General features: G+C 37.8%; 5 protein-coding genes across 5 annotated transcripts in view; 3 read left to right on the forward strand and 2 right to left on the reverse strand.

Annotated features, from left to right (window-relative positions):
* Positions 1-2422: 2422 nt before the first annotated feature.
* Positions 2423-7313, reverse strand: spast (spastin). The gene is made up of 16 exons (XM_020921236.2): positions 7006-7313; positions 6828-6911; positions 6665-6748; positions 5844-6013; positions 5387-5517; positions 5211-5304; positions 5056-5130; positions 4915-4986; positions 4751-4826; positions 4584-4675; positions 4427-4506; positions 3913-3955; positions 3748-3827; positions 3588-3658; positions 3467-3507; positions 2423-3376 (listed from the first exon to the last, which is right to left on the reverse strand). Exons 1-16 carry the CDS (start codon positions 7121-7123, stop codon positions 3251-3253), a joined length of 1437 nt encoding a protein of 478 aa, XP_020776895.1. The 5' UTR covers positions 7124-7313; the 3' UTR covers positions 2423-3250.
* Positions 7314-8524: 1211 nt separating this feature from the next.
* Positions 8525-14943, forward strand: memo1 (mediator of cell motility 1). Its single transcript, XM_020921045.2, has 9 exons — positions 8525-8991; positions 10987-11068; positions 11141-11209; positions 11282-11394; positions 11685-11796; positions 12402-12544; positions 12635-12711; positions 12797-12901; positions 12993-14943. The coding sequence occupies exons 1-9, from the start codon at positions 8931-8933 to the stop codon at positions 13122-13124; spliced, it is 894 nt and encodes a 297-aa protein (XP_020776704.1). The 5' UTR covers positions 8525-8930; the 3' UTR covers positions 13125-14943.
* An 896-nt stretch (positions 14944-15839) lies between these two features.
* srd5a2b (steroid-5-alpha-reductase, alpha polypeptide 2b) lies at positions 15840-17578 on the forward strand. The gene is made up of 5 exons (XM_020921532.2): positions 15840-16117; positions 16820-16983; positions 17062-17163; positions 17245-17395; positions 17471-17578. The coding sequence occupies exons 1-5, from the start codon at positions 15843-15845 to the stop codon at positions 17535-17537; spliced, it is 759 nt and encodes a 252-aa protein (XP_020777191.1). The 5' UTR covers positions 15840-15842; the 3' UTR covers positions 17538-17578.
* Position 17579: 1 nt separating this feature from the next.
* On the reverse strand, positions 17580-20252 carry mkks (MKKS centrosomal shuttling protein). Its single transcript, XM_020921016.2, has 4 exons — positions 19174-20252; positions 18730-18908; positions 18373-18483; positions 17580-18263 (listed from the first exon to the last, which is right to left on the reverse strand). The coding sequence occupies exons 1-4, from the start codon at positions 20141-20143 to the stop codon at positions 17847-17849; spliced, it is 1677 nt and encodes a 558-aa protein (XP_020776675.1). The 5' UTR covers positions 20144-20252; the 3' UTR covers positions 17580-17846.
* Positions 20253-20715: 463 nt separating this feature from the next.
* slx4ip (SLX4 interacting protein) overlaps positions 20716-24427 on the forward strand; it is a 43230-nt gene continuing 39518 nt past the window's right edge. Inside the window, exons 1-2 of the mRNA XM_055162988.1 lie at positions 20716-20816; positions 21112-21178. Of these exons, the coding sequence (XP_055018963.1) occupies positions 21152-21178 (27 nt within the window). The 5' untranslated portion in view covers positions 20716-20816; positions 21112-21151. The remainder of the gene's footprint in view (positions 20817-21111; positions 21179-24427) is intronic.

Genomic DNA, 24427 nt, shown 5'->3' on the forward strand with positions numbered 1-24427 from the left:
ATAAGAAATATGAACTACAAGCAGTTATGGTAGCATAGTCATAGAGAGTCGTTTGCTTACTTAGTGAAGTGAAAACATAAAAAGGTGATGACTAAACGGTAACTTGAGCCCCCTGCGTTCCAGTTGGTGTCATGAAAGAAGCTCTTCAGTCATGACCAGTTAAAAAGCACACACTCAAACTCAACATCTATGCCCTGAAGGAGTGCAGTACTGGGTGTGACTCCAGCAATATGTGTACTTGGGTAACTATGCAACTTTTATGCAACTTTTATGCAATAAGAAACAAATACAGGGTTATGAAAAGCAGGTAACGGTAAAAAAAAAAAAAAAAGTAAACAATGTCAAGATTACAGATATGAAAATTAAAAATAAAAACTATATATGTCTTGCAATGTCATTAAATCATTAAAAGTGCACTGTATAACTTTTTGGTTAAGGGTCTGTGACCTGCTTTTTTCGATGTCATTGCTCTGCCTGGAATGTTCCACAGCATGACATTAAACAGGTCTACTGTACATTTATTAAATTACACGTGGTTTTATTGTTTTAAAATACCTAGAAAAACAGGCATTTTGACTGTGAGGTTGCCTCTCCACAGATCTAAAATGTACCTTGTTCTGGTTTGGTCTCCATGACATTCCAGACAATGCAATAACATCTCCATAGAGAAAAGCAATTGACGGACCCTTCACCAGAAAAATTACACAATGCACCTTTAAAACATAGTGATATTTTAAGTGTATTACCTTTTTTTGTATTAAGACCTTAAGACCAGGGGCCAGGGAACCAGGACTGGGGACAGGGAGCAGAGGCTGAGACTGAGGCTGGATATGCTGTTTTCACAGCTGGGTGGGTTGGCTCACATCTGGGTCCTACACGTGAAGTAGAACACAAAGGTGTATGTGCCAGTGTCTGAAATGCGTTGGTTTCTTGAGTTAGTTACCTGTGTGGATGTTGCATGTGGGTGGAGACAGATGGCACAGATTGACAGCCAAATGTCCCTCAGTCTGTCCCGGGGCAACTGTGTTTTTTGTGAGCAGAGCTGTTAGACCATGTTCAGATCCAGTGGTACTCGGACCCTGCTCTGGACTCATTTGTGCTTCTCTCATGCTGTGTCTTTGGGTCTGAAATCCTTGATACCACTCATCTATCCCTGAGCTCCAGTCAGACCTGGTGAACCTTCGTAAACAGTTCCAAAGATGGCATCTGTTTTTGTGTCTGCTGTTTCTGAGCGTCTCCTGTCTGATTACAGTACATGGATTTCATCTCTGTGAAGCTCCACCACAATTGTGATGGTTTAGTCCTGGTTTAATCTTAGTCTATGGATAGTTTATTATTAGTTTATTTAATTTAAGGGACAATGTATCTGAATAAACATTTCTACAAATGCCCCAAAATTAGTCTACTCTAGCAGATATTTTTCATCTGCTGATGCTGGACAGATGTTAAAAAGTCAACCTAAAAAGGAATACACAGATATATACAGATATACAAAAGACATTGTAAAAAAAACCCATTTAATTAAGTGTGGATTCTAACTATAGTAACTTTAATTATGCTTTAGAACTCATTTAGTGCTGTTTCAGTCCTGAACTGGTTGGTTCTGGTTGTGTGTGTCTCTGCATTATGTAGCTAGCTTCATGTGTTTTACAGATAAAAAGAACCCCTTGAAAACATGCATTATAACTGAGTGGGTTTGCTTTTTTTAACAGATCTGACCTGTAGCTTGGTCTTACCTTTTCACAGAGATGACTACATTTAATGCTATACTGTGGAACATCCTTGGCAAAGCATCTCCATGCAAACAAGCAGGCAGTGGACCCTCCTTCAGAAGAGTTACACAATGCACCTTTAAAGATAGTTATAGTCATTAAAGTTACATAGAGGACTGCAGACTGAAGGAAGCTGATGTATCATGGTCACGCCAACCACAATGCAGAGGTTGACCAGGGGAAGAACCTGTGGCAGCTGCGCAGAGGTTACAGGCCAGAGGTATGAAGTGCACAGAGGAGATAAATCTATGAGTGACCACAGGCGTTCTGTTAACCTGAGTGCTTAGCTTACCTCACAGCTGGTGACCCTAGTGCACTTTAAACCTCACTATTCGCATCACAGAACCTCTTGGCCACTGAAAACATATCAGCTTCAAGTTACTTTTCTCCCTAAAGCTTTGAATCTAGCCTACAAGTATAAACACGGCAAAAGCTTATACAACTATTTGACAAGAGCTGAAGAGCAGAGTTAATTCAATGTGCCATGTACTTGACAGCCAACAAAGTCTTGATTTTCATTAATAGCAATCTTCTGCATTCTTCACATCTGTGGTTAGAGGCCATATATCTTCTCACTGAAAAGGCCTTGAAATGCCCTTGCAAAACAGATGTTGGTACAAGATGTAAAATGACAAAATATGACAAGAACATCCAGGCCTTTATATTTATTGTAGCACATGAGAAAGCATTACACATGAATCAAAGTGTCCAAATCATTTTAAGACATAGTGTGCAGAACTTTCATATGACAGCAAATAAACAATGAACTGAGTCTTTCCAAATTTTGATTATTTTTTTTGGCCATGACATTCAAGAAAGTGGAAATTCAAAATAGATTGGAGTGACTATCATGATCTTTGTTTAAAGACATTTACAGTAATATTGATTTAAGCATGTTTATTGAGAGTAAGGCCGCACTCATTTCCTGTATTTGTCTTGCCTGATATATCCATTATGGAAAAGAAGTCAGGCAACAAAATCTGCTATTTTCAAGCCAAAGTATGTCTACAAAGTAAGTGCAAATGCAAAACGTTCACATCAAAGTTCATTATTTGCAGAATGCAAATACACATCAAGCAACTCTTCTACTTGGAGCACTTAACGGCCTGTGCCATAGTTTTTAATACATCAGGCAAGTAATCAATGTACAGTGTATGTGTTATGTTAATGCATGTTTAAAACCATGACAAAGCCAGTATTCACAGAAATACACTGCCCTCTTGAGGCAGTTTAAACACATACAACTTTGATTTTGACAATTCTGAAAACAATAAATATTCGTTAGTTTTACTACAGTCAAGAGACTCATAAAATGCAGTAAGTAAGTAAGCCTTCCCATAAAACAGGAAGTAACTGAATTGATCTATTTTTTAGTGCAAAAGAGGCTCATCCTCCCTTATATTATATGTACAGTTTTGCGGTTTGCACCAGTGTGGAAGAAAAAAGTTTAGTCTCTCTTTTGAAACAAATTACTTAGATCAAAAGGCTGTTGTGTCACCATAATCCTGGTTCCATTTGGAGTACATGTTGAGTGTCGTGGGGCTAACACTGGGTTTGATGCGCTTCAGCGAATCATCAAAGTCTTTCATCTTAATGTTTCGCATCTGTGAGCAAAAACAATGACAGTTCATAAGAAATACATAAATAGGCTAGAATAAAATTAGAGGTGCTATTTTGGGTACTTGGAATCTTACCTCACTCGCAGCCATATTTCTGACTTGCTGTGGTCCCAACTCTGCAGGAGAATAAAAATAATTGGATAAATATCTAATTTAATGTACAAGGTTGTCATATCAAAAGTATAGTTAATCATACCCCTAATTGGTCCTAGTGCAGCATCTTTGGCTAATGATGTCAAATCACTCCCTGAATAACCTTGAGTCTTCCTGAAAATGTCATAAATTCAATGATTACACAATGATTTCACAATATGGAAATAAACAAACAAAATATGGTAATTAATTGAAAAACCTACTTGGCTAAATAGGAAAGCTCACTTTTGGTCAAAGGATTCCCATGCTTAGACAACAGATTTTGAAGCAACAGGGCTCGCGTCTGTAAACAAAAATAGTAATAAATGTAAAACTCATCAATATACAGTATGTAGGAATTGTTCCATTGATTTATTTTGTTAAGTCACCTCTTCGTCTGGCAAAGCCACGTAAACTCTTTTTGCAAAACGCCTGCAAAGAGACATGGGTAAATACAGTGAACAATGTGTAAATGCAATTGGTGGTTTTCAGGTTCTAAAATGTGATGCCATCCTCCCAGATAGAGGACAAGAGCCAGTTTTCCCTGTTGATTAAATGGTGTTTTCATAAGAAATATATTAATTAATTCATTAAATATTAAAAGGAAAAGTTACAAATGCTGAAATTGATCATTACTATTTTAACAATAATTATGAAAAGACTCTGACTGAGACCTCAAAAAATCCAATATCAGCAAATTAACATAAACATAGATCAAGTCTAATGCCATACTGTAGAACATTCTAAGCAAAGCAATGCCATCTCCACAATGACAGGGTAGTGGCGAACCCTTCACCAAAAAAGTTACATAATGCACCTTTAAAAATGATTGGTCTATAGAATGTTGTGGTGTCATTTGAAACCCAGAAATGATCAAACTGGTTGAAAACTTATTGTTTCTACCTGAGCACAGCTTCATCAAGCTCCTGTGGCCTGTTTGTCGCTCCCATCACAAGCACTCGGTCGTCTCCTCCGGACTGAACCTGAAACACCAGAGTTAAAAAATGTCTTGGTAAAATGCACTAAAATCAAACTTCAGCCCATTTTAAATCCCTCTTACCCCATCAAACTCAACAAGGAACTCAGTTTTCAATCGCCTCATGGCATCATGTTCCCCTTCTCTCCTCTCACACAGCAAACTGTCAACTTCATCTGATGGGAGAAGATTCACAGTTGATTAAAAGTACAGTGAACATAGCTTGTATCATAAAGTAAAGAAATACTGACCTATAAAGATGACTGAGGGTTGTAACTCCCTGGCGACAGCAAACAAGGCTCGAACTAACTTCTCACCCTCACCAACCTTCAATTTGAGCAGAGGGCATTAGCAAAGTTAGACAGGCTCAAGATAATATGCTAGGAAAATAGGGTTAAAAATAGAGACTTCTTACATATTTAGAGGTCAAACTAGCTGCGCTGATGTTGAAGAAAGTTGCGTTTGACTCCGCAGCAACAGCTTTAGCCTGGAAGGAATTAAAAGTTATTAATGGTAACTATAATATATTGTCAAGATAAAAGAACAATTTACTTACCAACATAGTTTTGCCATTTCCAGGTGGCCCAAATAAAAGCAGTCCTCGTGCTGGTGCTCTCAGCCCAGTGAAGAGCTACAAAATCCAAATTCTTGATTAATAATTTTAATGAATTAAAACCTATATAAAATCAAAGTAAATCTATATATTTCAACCTCTGGTCTTAAGGCAGGAAGAATAACAATCTCTTGGAGTGCTTGTTTTGCCAGCTGTTGTCCTGCAATGTCTTCAAATGATATAGTAGCTCCACTGGATTGAAGACAAATAGATAATCAGTTACATCTCAAACAATAATCATATAAGCTAGGCACTCATGTATACTGAACTGCACCTGTCTACGATTTCATTGAGGATCAGATTTGCCAGTTTGCTGTCAACATTTTTGAAGTTTTTCATATCCCTCCTTAGTGGCTGCTTCACTGCTGCTGTTCTCCCATTTGATTTTGCAGTGGTGGGGGTTACCTTTAAAAAAAAAAAAAAAAAAAAAAAGTTAGATAAAAGAAGACACACTTTTGGGGTATTTAGTATGAAACTATAACCTACATAGATCTTCATTTTACATTTTGTTCAATATAAATGATAATATTGATCTAAAAAAAGTTTGATAGCGGAACTGTAAATTTGTTTATAATCATTTGAAGCAAAACTTTGAGTAAGCTAATGATGACGAAACAACAGTATGATCAAAATCTCATAAAAGGTGATTTTAAATAATCTGTCCACTTAAAATTGTAGATGTAAATATTTTTTAGTCATGCAGTATGATTTTTAGACTAGATCAAATTTACCTTGAAATCATTGGTTCTGGATGTGGACCGTACAGTCGATGATGGTCGGATATTAGACAGTGCAGAGCGAGATGGAGGCTGACTCTTGGGAACAGGTTTTGGCTGAGTTGAAAAGAAAGAAGCTGAAGTTCTCTGAGAATCACTCCGTTGTTTGGAAGCCAATGTTGTTTCTATGAAAGGCAGAGAAGAGTTTAGGGTTATCCAGTGCAATATAGGTGAGGAAATAAATAAACCACCTGCGAGTGCAGTGGATAATGGTGGAATGGAACTATTAATCAAGTCCAGGTTACTTTCTTTGAACCTTATGTGCATCTTTAACCGTTTACATTAAATTAGCAAATATACTCTGGGGGTGGGTAATGTGTCAAAAAATGTTATCATGATTTTCTTGGACCCTGATCACAATTTTTATTTGATTTTATTTATTTTTACCACCACCTGTCACACACTCAGACATATGGAGGTTGACCAATAAGAAGTGAGTGGAGAAAAAATGAATTTCTGAGTCATAATATGACAACTTCACCAAAATACCACATTGTCCAAAGAGTGATCATGATTAAATTGTTATTGTCATATCGCACAGCCCTACTGCTACTCATAATAAAAAGTGTAATCGTAAACTTTGTCATAAATAATTAAGAATGCACCCATAGGCCTATTTATAGACCTTCAAAATGTAATCTAAATTCTTCGATGAATTTTAGTTTCCCTTTCAAATTTCTAGTATGTTGACGTTGCCTCTTTCCTGCTACCTACTTTACAGTATAGGGCTCCACTCCATAGTAATAATTTAAGGGATAGGAATTAATTTCACATACCTAATAAGACCAGTCTGTCTTTAGCCATAGTGAGATTATTGACCATTTTATCTTGTAGTCTTTTGGCTCTCTCATATTGGTCCCCTGTAAACACACAAATAGGTCAACAATGTCTCTATACAGTAGGCCTGTATTTATGCTTTTCATTGTATTTTAATCTTACCTTGTGCATTGATTTCGACTGCAATGCCCTTTTCAAGCTCAGAAATCCCTCTTTTGTACCACTGGACTGCCTCCTCTTTCTCTCCTGTTGTTATACATCAATGGTTATAACATTGGGGGTAACGCTATTTCACGAATCCCAACAACGCCCAGCTCAAATCTTGGCACAAAATACGCACCTGTGTCCTCTTCGTCGATTCTTAAGGCCCGGGAGATGTACTCAAACGCTTGCTTGTGGTAGTTTTTGATCACTTCTGCGTTATCTTTGCTTTTACTTGGGTTAATTTTGGTCGACATTACTACTACTGTCACTTCGCTTCACCTAAACGATGAAAAACTTACGAACTCAACTAAAACACTGGATTTTAATATTCATAGATATTTAGATCAATAGAAGTAGGCATATATAAATAACAATCAGGCTACATATGTACAGAAATCCTCATCTCCTCGCTACAAAAACATTTTTCGCTGCTTCCGCTTCTCCGCTGACTGACAGCACATGTGCCCGCCCCTCTTTTCTTCTATTTGGAACGGAATGTTTTATGGCGCCATCTGCTGGTATAAAACATAAATACACAATGTAAATACATGAAAAACTGACAGAACCGGTAATGCAATAAGTTGTGCTGTCGTTTTATGTAAAATGTTACCACCAATATGAGGAAAATTAACTGGAAAAAATATAAATATAAAATTATGACATATGAAACCTTTAATGAAGAACATATTGTAAGGTTGTGTAGACAATGTGTATCACAATTCAATGTAAAGTTTTTTGGATGTATGTTGAGCAAGCTATTCAGTAAATTAGTATTATTTAAAGGACCAAATATGCTACCCTTAAAGGCACAGTGGGCCTATGGAACTTATGGATAAGTTTATGAAAATAGAGAGTTAAAACCATACTTCGTTACATACATACATTGCCCATGGAGATACATAAATAGATGTTACAAAATTATAGCCAACGGAACAACATTTCCATGGAACCAAGCATGAGGAGGTTTCCCCAGGCCAAATAAAGAATCAGGTATGTGGAGACGCAAGCCCAGTCTCAGTAAGGACGCATGTTTTTTTTTTTTTTTTTAGTGCTTTATACGCAATTAAAACTTAAATTATACTTTTATTTTTACAAACAAACAAACAAATAAATAAATAAATAAATAAATAAAGTTACATACTGGAAAATATAATTTTGTTTCAGCACTGTCAGTGAATGCTATAGCTCAGTAAGCCTCATTATGATGAATTAAAATAGATTTAATTTTATGTATTAAGTAAACTATTTACATTCTTTTACAATGGAACAAAGTATTATCCTTATAAAATTAGTGAACTCATAACAGAAATATCAACAACAACAACAAAATTTGCCCAAAAAGGAAGAAGGAAGAAGAAAATCTCTTTAATCCCACCCCTACTCTTGTAATTTAACATGAGTTTTCGTTTACATTCTTCAGACATGTTACATTAAACCACATGAACTATTTACAAGTGAGGGCAATAATCTTTTGGTTTAGAAAATAGAAGCGCTTTCTTTCTAAAAATCCTTTGGAGACAAACGATCCCATCATCTTCGCAACAGCCAAACCCAGATTCAGACTCCACCAATCAGATTATTTAGGTTATTCAGGCAGCCAATGAGAGCTCGGTTATGGCTCATGGAACGGTTTAAGCCCCGCCCCCTACCTGCTCCTCAGTTAAAGCTCTGATCGTCGCGCTTCTCCTGACCAAACTCCTGACAGCTAACACTGGCAATCCGGTCTCGCTTCTTTTGCATTGGCACTTCAGACACGCTCGTATTTTTTGTGCCTTTCAAAGTTTTGCGATTACCGTATCTAGAAACGCTTCAGCCGCTGGCGTTTTATAAGTTTTCTCCGGCTAAATACATGCTAACACGGAGACATCCCACACAGCCAGCTGACGGGAGGTTGTTATAAGCCGAGGCTGTGCAGCTACTACCCTTTGTCTGTAGACTACAAACAAGTTAACAACGAAGACCTGGCTCTTCCTCTCGCTTTTGACAACCCGAGTCATTTCTTTTGTTTTATTTCTCCTGATAAAAGTGAAGTAAAGCAAGATAGGCGGCTGGGGAACCAAGATGTCGAACAGAGGGAATTGCAGAGACGCCAAACACGCCGGGGCCTGGTACTCTGCTTCGGGTAATTGTCAACAGTGCACTGGCCTGGTAGCCCTGTTAGCTAGGTGGTATTTTTCTCCCATCAGGACAAGCAGTGCTCATTTAACTTAAGGTTTTATTTTACTATTACTATTGCTAAGAAGACTTTGAAGACGCACGTAAAACATGAAAAAACATGTGCTGTTTGTTGTAAAGTTTCTACTCTACTTAGCAAAAAGCTAACATTTAGAGCTAGCTGCTATCGACTACCTCATCTCTGGTCCTGTTTGGTGCATGGTTGTTTTGAGCTTATTCAGCATTTTCCTTTGTGGTTGATCGATAACACTGATCAAAACACAGTGACCTGCATTGATATGGATTTTGGCCAGTCATCATAGGCTCAAAGTTGAGGAAATATACTTTAGATTGCTAATCAAATGGTATTTTCTTAACCAAATGGCATTGTCTCTTTGTATCAGGTTACTATCCATTTACCCTGTGGTTCATAATGTCATGACATATTCAAACTTCAGATCCAAGACCTCAAGTTTAGTGCAGAGCCGCTGTCTGCTGTGAAACAAAAGACTGGGCAGGGCAGAAAACGCTGAAGGTTCACGTTGCACCCCTTCCCCCATTTCACTCGGTAGTGCTTTATTTCAGCGTAAGAAAAAAAAAAATACTATTACCAAACTACTGTTTACAAATGTAACACGCACATCTCACTATAATTATAAATATAGGCGTACCGCCTTTGAACAAAGCAAAAGTCTCTCAGTCTTATAGACGCATCGACCTGGACGTCCTTGGTTGTTTTTTTATGCTAATGAGCCTCTTGCTTTTTCTGTTGACAGCATTAGGGTCCCATTAAACTAAAAGGACAGTTTATCTTGTTGACAAATGTGTTTGGATTTACCTACTCTGCATCAAGCAGAAGCTTGCACAAAAGCAAAGGTACTTAATTGTTACTGTCTACCACCTAAGCAAGCTGCTGTGTTGAGCTCCTCCTTGGTTTTGTCTAATGTTTTTTTTTTTTTTTTTTTTTTTTTACAACAAGATGATGCCTTGTTGTAGCTGTTGAGAACAGTTACAACAAGGCAAGCTCTTCTATTTTTAAATAAAAACCTGACACCTTGGGTATTTATATTGTACTGAATCATGTAATCATATGCTAATTTGGAAAGCTATTAGATAGATGATATAATAATATATTGCCATTAAGCTTTATTTCTTAACCTGAGACATGGACAATAACCAGCCACACTAAAGTGTGAACTCTTGGCAGAAGTTGTTTGTTTTTCCTAAAGACAATATGAAACTAAATGTTAATAAACAATGATCAAAGTTAAAGATTGACCAGTATGTTTTTTTTCCGTGACCAATGTTGATACCAATAGTTTAGAATCTAGAGTAACCAATAGCTGATAAACTCTGCAGATAATTTTTGGCCGATTGCGATTATTTTACCTAAATTATGTCCTTTAAACTTCCCCACAGCCCTTTTTTTTACCATAAATCCATAAAAGAACTGTACATGTTGTGTATTCTTTAGGCAGCAAGTTGCCCAAAACTAAATATCGTCCTGTTCTTGAAATTTAAGGCTTATGTCCAATATGCAAAAAAGTGCTAAGTGTAAGGTTTATTGGTCTCTCTCTAATCAAAATTAGAGATATGGGCTTAAAGATCAAATAATGTGACATATAAATCAATAATGTACTTAGATCTGTATGAGTAAATACATTTGCTGAATGTATAAAGATTGGGTATTTATATTTGATAACATGACCCTCTGCTAATTTGGAAAGCGATCAGATTGAGGTCTGGTTGAGTGACAGGCACAATAAACAATCACATTCATATCTGAACTTCTGGCAGAAAATGCGGATAAAGGCAGTATAAAGCTACTAAGTAAATTAGTCATGATCAAGAGGTATTCCAGGCTTAAAGATAATCCAATTTATACTTGATAATATTGCAGTAATATACACATTAATAATATATGTGGATCTGTATTACAGTATAAATTTGCTGTGCTTCTCAGGTGCTCAGCTTAATGCACAGTTGGAGGGTTGGCTGTCCCATGCTCATTCCTCGTTCAGACCTGCTCGAGCCATCATTGCACCGTAAGCACAGACGCACTCCTGAATTAAAGTGTTGCTCTGTCTCCATATAATGTCACGTGTCTTCTTTCACAGGCATGCTGGGTACACTTACTGTGGTGCCTGCGCAGCACATGCCTACAAACAAGTCGACCCTTCTGTAACGTAAGTTTAGTTGGCATATCATTAACTAATATGTCCCTAACCCTATCAGTGATTAAATGCATGGTTTTACAGTCGTAGGGTGTTCATTTTGGGACCCTCTCATCACGTGGCCCTGTCCCGCTGTGCATTGTCTCCTGCAGAAGTCTACAAAACTCCTCTGTATGATCTACGGATTGACCAGAAGGGTATTTACTCTTGGACTTGTGCTGACCTGTTTTTTTTTTTTTTTTGCTTGTTTTTGCTGTGTAAAGTTATACTGCTGTAATGTGCTATTATTAAGTCTTTAAATGTTTTTTTAATGACAAAATGAGGCAGTAACAAGAAAATGCATTATGCTGTGTGGAAAAATTATTAAATAAAAATGACAACCAAAAAAACTATTAACTATCCATATATGCAGATGTACTTTCAATTTATTTTATTTTTTTTTTTAAAAAGCTTATTAACTAACATAAGAATTACATGTGTGTTTCAGTGTATGCTGAGCTCGGGAAAACTGGGATGTTTGACCGAATGACTCAGAAGACCGATCTAGAAGAGCACAGTATTGAAATGCACTTGCCTTACACTGCTAAAGCCATGGAGAGGTAACATACTTGCATTAATTACACCAACAAAGCGCAGCACATAAAAGCTTTTATCATGACAAGTCTTCTGGGTGTTGAGTCGATTGTCATTCTGAACACGCTCTGAGCTATAGGCCCACGATACTGTGGCACATGAGAAGTGTCAGTGTGCATAATTGATGGCAGCCTTCTGTTTGGTTGGCAAGAGTTAAAAGTAATTTCTTGAGAGGAAGCAGGAAATGCAGGGAAAACAGACCACAAACCAGGTCTGCTGTGTCAATAGCCTGTTTTCCATGGTTTAGCACCGAATGGAGGGGATTTTGAGGACATTGTTAATGTATTCAAATTGTTTTTTGCTCATTTAGCTTGGATTGAGTGTTATTATTTCTGATGTGCTGTTTTCAATCCTCTTATCTCTGTCCAGTTGTTTGTGGCCAATTCATCAATTCACTCATGATGCATCATTTTCCTTCTTCCTGCGATTAGTTTTTCCGTCCAAACATTGGGCTGTTTTAAGAAGTCTGTCACATAGTAACCACTAACTGTTCAACATTTCACTTGTGTGTATGTGGAAAAGATGATCCAATCTGTAGTAAACATGCTTTAATATAGTTTTTAATTTGTAGTCGCAGAGATGATTTCACCATTGTTCCTGTGCTTGTGGGTGCACTAAGTGAATCTAAAGAACAGGAGTACGGACGCCTGTTCAGCAAATACCTGGCTGACCCCACCAATCTTTTTGTCATCTCATCTGACTTCTGCCATTGGGGTAAGACAAAATTTTAAAACAAAACACTAGTAAAATTTGCACAAAGGAGGCCTGAGATCTGCACTGATGCACTTACTGTTTCATTTCAAGGTCAACGCTTCAACTACACATACTATGATGATGCACAAGGAGAGATCTATAGATCTATTGAGCATCTTGACAAAATGGTAATGAATTTAGTGTGTAATAAAACTTTTTTTTTTCTAATAATCCTAACCTCTTGTTTGCTGTATCCTTTACTTATTTGTTTAGGGGATGCGCATTATAGAGTCGTTGGATCCAATCCTTTTTACCAACTACCTGAAGAAGTATCGCAATACTATCTGTGGACGGCATCCTATTGGAGTGCTACTAAATGTGTGTATACCAAAAAAAAACATACTGTGCTCATTCATTTTAACAGCCTCTTGGTGTGAATTGTGCTCTGATCTGTCCCTGACTGTTTCAGGCTGTGGCTGAGCTGAGAAAGAATGACATAGATATGAGCTTCACTTTCTTGAACTACGCACAGTCGAGTGAGTGCCGGAGCATGGATGATAGCTCTGTGAGTTACGCCGCCGGAGCACTCGTCGTCCATTGAGGTCAAAGGTCGTAGGGGCCTCAGCAGCGTCGCCACTCGACCCTTACGATCTATCGCCATATCCCCTCCAAATACCTGCCCCGCCCCAGCTGCACCTATTACTGCAGAATGGACCTAGACACTCAAAGCCAATACAATCCCACCTCTGTCCACCTTTCTACTCTCTCCTCTCAACTTGAAGTGTGCTGGAGCTCTGGATTGAAGTATTTAGCTTGAAGTGCAGTTTTGAGATTATGTAGGCTATGGTTAGAGGAGTTGTGAAGAGTAGGTTTAATTTGGGATTTTGGAAAACCTCAGATTATAGCAAGAAACAGATGTTTATCCCCTTTTGTTTACATGAAAGAAGATAAATAAGTTGTAAATCTAACGTTTACTTTTACTCAAAACAAGCAGACCTTTTGTAATTTGATTCAGTGAAGAAAAAAATAAAATGGCAAATTTCTGAAAACAATTGAAAATGGTGCCAGATAAACATGATTGAGGAGGTGAAGGCTTTTGCTGTTTGTCATAGGTAACAATCTCCATATAGCTCTTTATATATTAGTTGCTAACAAAGGGCTGCAACCAACAGAACTTACTAACCCCCTGCTATGTAAAACCAAAAACATTACATATATTATACCCAATTTATTAAGTTTAGCTCTTGTTTTAAAGTATTTTATGAGATGTGGTAGTATTTACCTAAACAGTTTTTGGATTTTGAACAAAGCAGAAGTGTCACACAGTTATTTCTCATGTACAACAGTTAAATATTTGTAGCATCCTTTTACATTTGAGATTTATATTGTATAGTCTGCGGATCTTTCGCCACCGCTGGACTGCATTTTAGGTGGAAGTTTACCAAAATGGCACCTACGGTTTAGACTGATAGACAAATGCATACAGTTTGAGATTTTAGGCCACAAAATATTTCCTTTCAGTCCAGGCACAGCTTTGATGGGCTACCCAAAACTAGTTATTAGAATTGACTAATAATAAGATAGTAATAAGGTTTGAATACATTATACCATGCATTAAAATAAATTTACTATTACACTGATATGATGATTTTCAAATATTTCTCCACAATTTGCAGTAGCATTTTCAGGTTTTGAAGAGTAGGCATAAGCAGCAACAGCGCACAATGTTAAATGCTCCTCTGGTATATTGCAGCCTTCATAAGTGGCTCTGCAGCAAAAAACAAAGTGAGTGGAACGGAAAGGCTGTTACATTTTACATCAGGCTACAGTACTTTGGGCCCGCTTGACCTCTAATTTAAAGGAAACTAGTTAAGCATGACACACTGTGCTATTGTGCCTTTTCTCACCGTTGCACATAAACATATACAACATATTATTGTCACGTTTAAGTCTTATATTAGAATGTGTACTCTTCGTTTCTCTTCCCATCTGTGGCTCTCTCTCTCTCCCCCATGCTTAGTTCACCCAGCTCGCCCAGGCTGTGTGACCCCCCCCCCTCATCGGTCTAAAATGGCACCAACTGTTATCTCCTGTCTCCAGCAGGGAGTGGTGTTCGTTTTGTCCACCTCACCTCATTCCCGTAGAGGCAAAAGCTGAAACCTCAGTACTGTTCATGTTCTGTTTTACAAATCTTTTTTTATTTGGAAGTTGTTTTTTGTATTATATTGTTTTCAGTTTTTGCTTAGAGAATGGGAACTTACACATCACATACATTAAAAATATAAAAAGAAAAAAATTACTTACTGCTCCCTAAATGGAGTTTTTTATCTCAGGTTCCACTGACAAAGCATCCCAAAAGGCTCTTAAGAAAAGGCCGAAGATTCATGTTACAAAAAAAGTAAAATGTTCTGAAAAACAAATCTGTGTTAATTTGTCTTTTTTTAAACTTTACACAACATTTAATTGTTAGGATTGTAGGATTATTGCAAAACTTATCTCGTGTCTCAGACATGAGCCAGATGTCATTGTCCATTTTTGGAAGATATGGGTTTAAACCTTGTGTGTTTTATTTATATTTGTTTGTGTTAATTTTGTCTTGATTTCCACAAAAGGTGAGGCACATAAGCCCCCCCCACATGCAGTATATTTCAAATAGGGCTCAGATTAGTTCAGTTCACAGTGCACATTAACACAACCAGGAGTATTGACATTTGGATATTTTGTTTTTTATGGCTTCATTTTTTGTATAAGGTTTGCATTTTCACCCAGAATTAAGAGAACGTTTATTTTTATTATAAAATGTGAAGTTACAGTTTCACAACAACGTAAGTAAATATAAATCCTATTAAAATACAAACTGAATATCAAGATGTGCTAGTATAATATTATGCACATTAAAACTATGCATCAGCAAAACTACTATATACAATAAGTGACTGGATATTCATTGAGGATACATGAACAAAAACAGACCCCACATGTTCCAGAGTGTGCACAGGATGGCCTGCTGATTTGTAAGAAACACAGGATTGCAAAAGCTGCAGTCTTGAACTCCATGGGGTCTTATTTGTACAACTGAGCACTATTCTCGCTAGAATAATCACAAAGAATAATCAACCTAATTATCCTAATCTTAGCCCTGCCGCTGAAGCAGCTCTCTCACATTTCAACAGCAGCATTCCAGCACACCTCTAACTGGATTTTGGGTGGAGTTTACCGCCTTGTTTACAACCAGTATTACACAGACGCTTGATCTTAACCTTATGAAAGAGAGGAGTAATTTCCTGTTCACGCTAACCTGGAGGTACAGCCTGACAAAATGCACTGTTCTCACAATTTGGTGAACGTTCTGAGCTGTGGGATGATCCTGGCTAGTGTGGGACACCTCATTTATCATAAAGAGGCACAGGCTTCGTACGGGCGACACATGGTGCTCAAGGGTCCCATCTGGATGGTCCCAGCCAAAGTGGCTTGGTTTCTCCAAGAGATGCCAGCACTCCTGATCCCTCTGCTCCTCAGCCTCTCATCTCACAACCCCTCCAGCCTGGGCCAGAGTCTGCTAATTTGGACCTTCTGTTTACATTACTTTCAGAGGTAAGTATTACTAACTAACAGATTTTTGTGGCTTCAGCATTTATTAAGGGTGCATTCAAACTTTCACACACACTACATTAAAATTGGAATCTGAGATTAAAAGAAGAAGTCCCCTGGACTAAACCAGGACTGAACCAGGTTAAAACTGGACCAAACCAAGTCTGCATCATTCCTAAACAGGGCTCCATCCAAGTGTGGACGAACCTTAAAAGGTAACTGTAACATCACTTCTGACACATGTGAAAGAGCACTAGGAGTATTAGAAATGATAAAACATATATAAAGTATGTGTTTTGAGTTCTTATTGTGCAAAATGCAACTTTGATCATATGCATATCAAAGATGTTGATATGCATGTGCAAATGTTGTTGTTTGCTATCGATTACATTTGTTGGATTTTATTAGTATCTAAATTGTATATTTTATTGTTGATATGATTGAATACAGGAGGTAGTACAGTTACCTTTACTTGAGTAACTTTTCAATAACAAATAAACATAAACGTCTAAATAACTTTCAGACACAACACTTTACTGTGGTGCATTCTTTGATGTTTTGTCCATAAAATTAACATGAATGCATAAAATCAGATGTTACTTACTTTTAACTCATCCTTGAGTAATTACTTGAACCTCTAGTTTGTCCTTCTACTTGAGTAATACAATTTTTAAGTAATATTTTGAACTGTTTATTCTACTGCAGGACATTTGTATACTCCCTGCTTACCAGAGGACGGCCTTTCCCGTTGCGTGTGATGGTCACAGCAGGTTTCTCCTGCTCTTTGAATGGCTTCCTCCAAAGTTACTACCTGCTGCACTGTGCACAGTTTGGGGAGGAATGGACTTCAAAAGTTCACTACAAAACAGGTCTGAACACTGAAATATTCTTAGATTCCCCTTGTCATTGGTAAATAATTTCTCAAAAGAGGAGTTCTTTTTATCAAGGATTAATGCTGTTCTACATTGGTATGGCTATAAATATACATAGTGACTATATTCTCCGTAACTTGAGGAAACCCGGCGAAGTCGTTTACAGAATTCCTAAAGGTAAACACGAGATTACACCTGGATTAAATTTCCTTCAGATCATCATTAAGATCATGTGGATGTTTTTCTTCACTTCTGCAGGAGGACTGTTCGAGTACGTGTCCAGTGCTAACTACTTAGGGGAGATTTTGGAGTGGTTTGGATATGCACTCTGCACTTGGTCCCTGCCAACACTGTCATTTGCTCTATTTAGTCTGTGTTTTATTGGACCAAGAGCCTATTACCATCACAGGTATTTAAAGGCCTGCATTTTATTTTTGTAACCTGTTGTATGTTCTGCCCTATGTGATTATATCTATTTTTATAGGTTTTACCAGGAGAACTTCAAAGACTATCCAGTGTTAAGAAAGGCTTTGATTCCATTCATCTGTTAAAATTACCGGACTGACTCAATACATTACAAATATATTAACACAGAGACACAATAAATAATGTTTTGTTAGAATGTATCTTACAATACTAAGGGTGTTCAACAAGCAGTTCAATAAAAAAATAAAATAAAATAAAAATAAAAAATCTATTGTATCTCTTTTGTTTGTACTAATAATATTTTAGTATGACCTTTAAGCACCATCTTCTGGTAATATTAGATAACTATGGCCTGTAATTGTGGGAGTAGCAGGATACTTAATTTGTATTAATGTATGCTGATGAACTCAGTCATTTTCAAGATTTCCCTTTTTCTAGTTTGTATCCTGTATTATATATTGCACGTCTAGAGCAAGATTAGCAGTTTCTACAGCAACCTGGAGCCCATTAACTTTGGCTGTAAAGGAGTCCAAGACATCAGCCTCTCTACTCGCAGCTGCAGGTGAGAACTCTATGTATTTGCTGTTTAAAAAGCTCCATTTATAATCTTTACAATATTGCACCCCCCCACACCTACACAGACTCAAAGTTACATCCATTTCATCTGTTGTCGTGTCAGTGGGAAGTGTCCAGTGGTGAGCATGAGTCAGATCAATTAAACAACTCCCACCATTGTGATCCAGCGCTGTTGTGACTGACTCCAAAGAGCGGCAAAAACCCTCTGCAGCAAGCACATACTCTGTCTTTGTACATCCAAATATTGAAGCAGTATCCAAATCAATAGTTTTACTCTAGAAAACAGACAACAGGACTTAAACATGAACTTAAAATATTAACCAGAGAGTAATAGTGTAAGTAAGATAGTGTTTTTTTAAATTAACAAGTGGTATTGCAATTTACCTTGTGTCTGATATAAGCAGCAAGGTGTGTTTCAAAGCAGCCTGCTCCATAAAGGGCAAACGGATCTCTTAGTGTCAACCTTAACACATGTTCTGCCTTCTCACATGCAACCTGAAACCATGTAAAGATAAAGGAGTAACTGCTTAATTGTTCATCAATATTATACCTGCAATGCATATTACATAATAAGAGACTATTATTATGCACAATATTATGTAAAATACATGTGTAATTACTGTTATATTTTCAATGCTGATAAATTGTCATCCACTTTTATACAGAGCTTCACCCCAAAGTGCCTTGTATCGTCAATATCTCATGAATAGCAATTGCCAATACAGCTATAATTCCACATACCTTTAACTCATTTAGCATGGTCTCATTTCTGTGACAGAGGATGAGAGTGCAGATAGCACCCTCCTCAGTGGGAACCAAATGCAGCATCGTCTTGGATCCAAACTGTCTCACAGTGATTTCTTTCACTTTTCCATAAGCACTGGGTGGGATGGTATGTAGTGTAGAAACTGGTTGTGCACCTGTGCAACAGAAACAGAAAGATGTATTAGTAAATAACATTAACCAAAACTAAACTTCTATATCCACACTACAGGATTACAAATATTTAAAAATGGTTACAGTTTTAATTCTATATATGTGTGTACATTTGTCTAAATTCATTTCTAAATAAAGAATATTTCTAGTTAAGCATCCAGCTTCCTAAACAAAACAATACAAACATGTAGTAAGCAGTTTATTTCTACCTCAGCCATTTCAGTAAGTAGAAGTCAAAGTTTTACCTACCTGTTAGCTGAATAACTGGCTCCAGTAAATTAACTCCGAGTCTCTCTATCACTGTGACGCCATGGTCCCTCAGATATTGCTGTAGTACTGGGTGGATGACCTTTTGGCACATAAACAATTTCACCTCTTCTTTAAGAACTTGCTCTCCAGTCTTCAGTAGCTGGTCCAGGATTTGTGCCTCCATGTCTGCTCCTTTGTGCACCTCAACGGTCCCTTCTCCAAGCTCAGAAAGGTCCCCGGCAAGAGATACAGTAAATATAATAGTACGCAGTAGTTCACAATTAGGAAGCCCCATGGGGTCAGGCATCTCTAGCAATAACCCAGGAAAAATGGTTGAGTCCGTCACTGGTAAGCCTTCCACTGGGAGCGTTATTATTCTTCCAAGTTTGACTACACCTGGGCTGTCACAGGGGACAGTGAGTACAAATCCGTGTACAGTCAATCTGCTGATATGAAGAATTTCTGATTCTCTTAAAACACAAGCTGGTTTGCTGGAGATGACACCATGAGCTAATCTGATGAGGCACTGGCTGCTGGTGAAATCCACTTTGACTTTACAGGCACAGTCTTCTTGTTGGAGGTAACTTGTGCACAGACCAAGTAAATACTTGTTTACTTTTTGACAAACAGCTCTTCTGAGAGAGGAAATTTGTGCTTCTTCTATAAGAGACAGACACAAAATACCTGCAAATAGACCACAGTCACTAAACCGAGATGTGTGGTTGATTATAGAAGTCCTTATTAGATTTATAAAGGGCTCTGATGAGGACAAAGCTGGTAAAAGGACAGACGACGTCGAGGTAGTGACAACCTGCCCCCCGATGTTGTTATGAATTTGTTTTAGTCTGCCTGTAGGTCCATAACAAGACTTTAGAAGTTGCCTCAAAATGTTAAGTTTGCTGCAAATATCAGCATTGTTCAGTGGCAAATCCGTACAACGAGCAGGCTGCTTCTTTTCAAGTCGAGACATTCCACAAAACAGATGAATAAAGCACTAGGTGTGCCGAAACTCAATTTGGTTATAAAATAGTGTTCATCTTGTTTAACCCTCAAAAATCGAAATAATTGAACATATAATTTAGCTGATTCTCTTTCCAAAGCAGACTGTCTTGCCACCAATCAAACACTGGTGTTTTAGATAGGGCCTGATGATAATTTTAACAAAAATAAAAACCGAATGCGATTGTTATATGTATTGTAAAGCTATCATATAAAAAACTAAATAACCAAATATTTTTAATTGAGTCTACAAATTGTTTATTAACGCTGCCATAAATCCAAAGCCAATATTCAAGTTGGCTTTCTACAAAACACCAATGGTTGCCATGGTCGCGCTTATAGCTTGGGGTCCTTTCATCATTCATTTTCTCGTCGCATAGTAACGTCATACCCCAAATATTATTTTTTTTCTTGTAATATTTATATCAAGAAAAGCAAATAACTCAACGAGAGTTCACATTTAACATTTTTAACTATAGTGATAACATAATTAAAAATAAAAGCTAATAGTTACAGTTTACAAACTTAACCGTATCTTGACGTCATCTTCCATCGCCTGGTTGTTTCAAACAGTTGGCGGGGCATGAGATTTTTTTATTTTTATTTTTACTGATTTTTAACACACAAGCACACTGTCAACGCTGGTATGTGCTATATTTTACGATGCGATGATTATATACATGTTTTCAACCTAATCGCTGCTGCTATGGCAACAATAACCTGTAATAAACTCATGTAAACATAACCATATTTTTTCAGATAATCGTAGCCCGCGTTGCCTCCTGTAATGCTAATCTACTTTACTACTGTAATTTATAAAGAAAGATTATGGTTTCTTATCTGTCAGTTTTTTAACCACGAATATTGCTTTTTAGAAATTGTTAATCACGGTATCATTTACTTTGATGAGTTTTTTTAATAGCTATTTTATCTTTGTAGATTTTCTAGGAAAGATTTTTTTGGGAGAGGTTACATCCCAATGGCTCCTCACAAATATGTCATAAAGGTAAGCGATAACTACAAATGCAAAGTAAGTGCAGTGTGTTTCAAATATGTTTTCACTCTGTCCACTAGAGGTCAGTGCAGAAGCATATTATGTGTTTACTCTGAACGTCCTCGATCTCATGTTGTTATTCATTTTATCTGGTCACCTTTTGCATGTCTTAGAACTACCTTCCTCTGAGTCTTTTGTCAGTGAGTGAAGTGATACGAAGCAGAGGAAACTCATTCTATTAAAATCCGGGTCGTTCATCCTCTGTCTGGTGCGTTGTCAGGAATAATGCACATCAGATGTTTTTGTTAAGTGCAACCTAAGCTTCTGGCCTCCCCCTTTGTTGATGTTTCATTTATTGAGAGTTTTGTAGCAGGGCAGCAGACATTTGTTAGGGATATCTCTCACATCCTCCGTAATGCCTTGTGTGCCTCGTTGAGCAGATATTGCATTCATTCCCTTTATTTGTTTCATATGCATGCCTGCGTACGGGCTGCACACCACCCCCTTCAGTTCGGCTGTGGGAGAAAAGAGGTTCCTTCCCACTGGGCACATAATGATACTGTTGTGTTACCCTGCCTGAGAAAATGCAAAGAGTCTCTACCATGCTTAACCAACTAACCACAAACAAATATGTTAGGAGCATTCAGCCTGAACAATGGCATTCAAGGCTGCTCTTTTGCAAAACCAACATCACCACAATCATAATTTTTAATGTACAAATCGATGACAGTACAGTGCAAGAATGTTTGTTGGGCGTTATGAACAAAGGAATTGCTATCATTGCTCTAAAATTCCTAAATTCATTAAATTAAATCCTTGAAAAGTATAAACCTTTACCAGACTTCTGGTAATTTCCTTCAGTTGTAATTTTATAGAGTCAACAGGACATATTAACATATAAGACTCACTGCAACTTTCTACTTCAGTAAATGTCTTAGTTATAGTCGGTGAGTCAAGATTAGTATCACATTACTGGCCTTTTTGTCACTCCACTAAAACTGTTGGTAATATGTTAAGTAAAGGATCAGAAAATAAAGTTACATCTATTGCCTTAGCCATTGCCTTAGATTCCTTGTGTTTTTAATGGAGGCTGTTTTCTGGGGTTTTATGACTGCCGCATGCTTTTTTGGTATTTTTAAAGCATGCTCCTTGCTTCAGGGAGCTGCTGCTGTGCCTCTTCTAAAATAGACTTAGTATTATTCAGTGATCTACCACTTTTGAGACCTCCCAAAAATGGTCCATAGGCTAAACCACCGTTCCATTGAGGAGCTTTAGCTTCTGCCTGGGACCTTACTGCTGTCTGCCTTGTATTAGTGTTGTTGACTTGCCAATGTAATAGTTCGACCCAAACACCAGAGTCGTTTAACAATAAGAGAAATGAGGACTCGCAGAGCAGTTTTAATGTCAGAGGTTTATGTGCTGCTTAGTGTTATTGTCACTCAGTGGATGAGCTCATATCGGGCCACACATTAAGTTCCTCTGTACTCTCAAGACACTGTTTGACGTTTTCCAGCTTAAGGGGGATTCTTACATGAGAAGTTGACAAGGCTAATGCAGTTTACATGTTTGCGTTGCTACCCGAGTCCACATGCTATTTAATGGTTCTCAAATTGTAATACAGGTATTTTAACTAGTGGCACGCATGCTTCATCTTGCAGAGTACTCTTGTGGTTTTAGTTTAGTTTAAATTATTGCTAGCTTTATTTACTCAGATATTTTCTTTGATAACTAGCTTACTTGACTCCTATTTAAATTTAGAGCTGGTTTACAGGTATGTGCAATTAATCAAACTTAAAATTGTGAAAAAATCCAATTACAAAAATAATAATTACTTTCAGATTCCATGATATGTGCACTTGTTCTGCCTCTCAAAACCTGGAGCAAACCACAATTCTAATCTTAAACAAAATTGTCACAAAACATAACAAAATAAATTTTATATGTCTATACTTTCTCTACTGGATAAATTTGGCAGCATAGAAGTAATCATTCTAATTCATTGTGATTTCAACTTTGACCCAAACAATTGTGATTATATTTTTTACCCTGATCAAGCAGCCCAGGGTTAAGACCGTTCAGTTGTTCAGTCCAGATTAAAACTATGCCCGAGCCTGCAGTTTCTCTACATCTCCTAATTTCTCACAAGGATGTTTCATCTATGCTTTGTTTGCAGTGTGTTACCTGGAGATATTCCTGTTCGTTCATGCTGCTGAAATTCCACTGCTGGGTTGTGTCTCTTTTGATCATCAAATAAAGACTACTCAGGTGTGCTAACATTTACCTGAATGGAAGGGAGCTTTGCGCATAAAGAACTTCCGAAAAGTCCACTCATACAAGCCTCGGTTGTCAAAATCTGTCATTTTTGAAAAATTAGATTTGATTTTTATTTGTGATTGTGTGCTTTTGGGGAAGCTCTGGTGACTCACAGCTGAGACAGAGTGGGTGAGAGGGAGGCAAAGAGAGAGGGAGAGGATTAAAGAGAGAGAGATGGAGATGGGGAGTGAGTGAGAAAGTGGGAGAGAGAGGGGCTTGAAAGAAAAGGAGGGAGAGAGAGAGGAATAGGGTGAAAAAGACTGAGGGAGAGAAGAGGAGAGGGGGAGGAAGGGAGGATGGGAGAGGGTGAAAAAGAGAGAGAGGGAAAGGGGGTGAAATAGAGCTGGGAACAAGGCAAGTCTGAGGCATGGGAGTGAAGCTGTCACACCCTCAGATCTAAAGAGCTCCCCTGGGTCTCTCTGCAGACTGTAGACAGAACCAGGGAATGTTGGACAAAGGGAGAGAGATGCAAGTTTTATTGAGTGCGACCGCATCTGCTGCCCCTGCACCGCTAATGTAAACATCTGCGGCTGGTTATTGTTAGCCTGTGAGAGCTAAGTGCCGGCCCGAGCAGGTCTGGTTCTTATATAGACCGATAGCAATGGCAAAGGGCAGTGAGGCTGGGGAGGAGGAGGCTAGATCCACTCTCTCCGCATACTCTGGGCTGGGTGCAGCACCAGCATAGGCTCTGGGCTCAGGGAGGATGGAGAGGCCGGTCTGGGAGAGAGATAAGAGAAGGTAGAGAGTGTTTTGGGAACAGAAAGTGATATAGACCAGAGCTCCTCATTCTCAAAGAGCCTCAGAAAGTTTGTGTCTGAGTCACAAAGTTGTTTATATAGAAATTATTATTTTTTCAATGCCGTTCTCTCAAATATTTTATTTCCCCATGGTCATTTTTGTCACTGGCTTGCATATTTTATAATCTATTTGAAGATTTATTCTTGTTTT

The sequence above is a fragment of the Boleophthalmus pectinirostris genome, unplaced genomic scaffold (assembly GCF_026225935.1).
Source record: "Boleophthalmus pectinirostris isolate CB_2022bp ecotype Guang Dong unplaced genomic scaffold, ASM2622593v1 HiC_scaffold_5, whole genome shotgun sequence".
In the NCBI taxonomy this organism is placed as follows: Eukaryota; Metazoa; Chordata; class Actinopteri; order Gobiiformes; family Gobiidae; genus Boleophthalmus; species Boleophthalmus pectinirostris.

Excerpts from the sequence above, each read along its gene's own strand:
- srd5a2b (XM_020921532.2), top strand. The coding sequence starts at position 15,843 with ATGCACTGTTCTCACAATTTGGTGAACGTTCTGAGCTGTGGGATGATC. Across the intron at positions 16,118-16,819 it reads TGTTTACATTACTTTCAGAG|GACATTTGTATACTCCCTGC; the intron begins GTAAGTATTACT and ends ATTCTACTGCAG. Across the intron at positions 16,984-17,061 it reads AAAAGTTCACTACAAAACAG|GATTAATGCTGTTCTACATT; the intron begins GTCTGAACACTG and ends CTTTTTATCAAG.
- spast (XM_020921236.2), bottom strand. The coding sequence starts at position 7,123 with ATGTCGACCAAAATTAACCCAAGTAAAAGCAAAGATAACGCAGAAGTG. Across the intron at positions 6,014-6,664 it reads AGACAGACTGGTCTTATTAG|AAACAACATTGGCTTCCAAA; the intron begins GTATGTGAAATT and ends TGCCTTTCATAG. Across the intron at positions 3,659-3,747 it reads GAGCTTTCCTATTTAGCCAA|GAAGACTCAAGGTTATTCAG; the intron begins GTAGGTTTTTCA and ends TGACATTTTCAG.
- mkks (XM_020921016.2), bottom strand. The coding sequence starts at position 20,143 with ATGTCTCGACTTGAAAAGAAGCAGCCTGCTCGTTGTACGGATTTGCCA. Across the intron at positions 18,909-19,173 it reads GCCAGTTATTCAGCTAACAG|GTGCACAACCAGTTTCTACA; the intron begins GTAGGTAAAACT and ends TCTGTTGCACAG. Across the intron at positions 18,484-18,729 it reads CCATGCTAAATGAGTTAAAG|GTTGCATGTGAGAAGGCAGA; the intron begins GTATGTGGAATT and ends ACATGGTTTCAG.
- memo1 (XM_020921045.2), top strand. The coding sequence starts at position 8,931 with ATGTCGAACAGAGGGAATTGCAGAGACGCCAAACACGCCGGGGCCTGG. Across the intron at positions 11,069-11,140 it reads GCTCGAGCCATCATTGCACC|GCATGCTGGGTACACTTACT; the intron begins GTAAGCACAGAC and ends CTTCTTTCACAG. Across the intron at positions 11,797-12,401 it reads ACTGCTAAAGCCATGGAGAG|TCGCAGAGATGATTTCACCA; the intron begins GTAACATACTTG and ends TTTAATTTGTAG.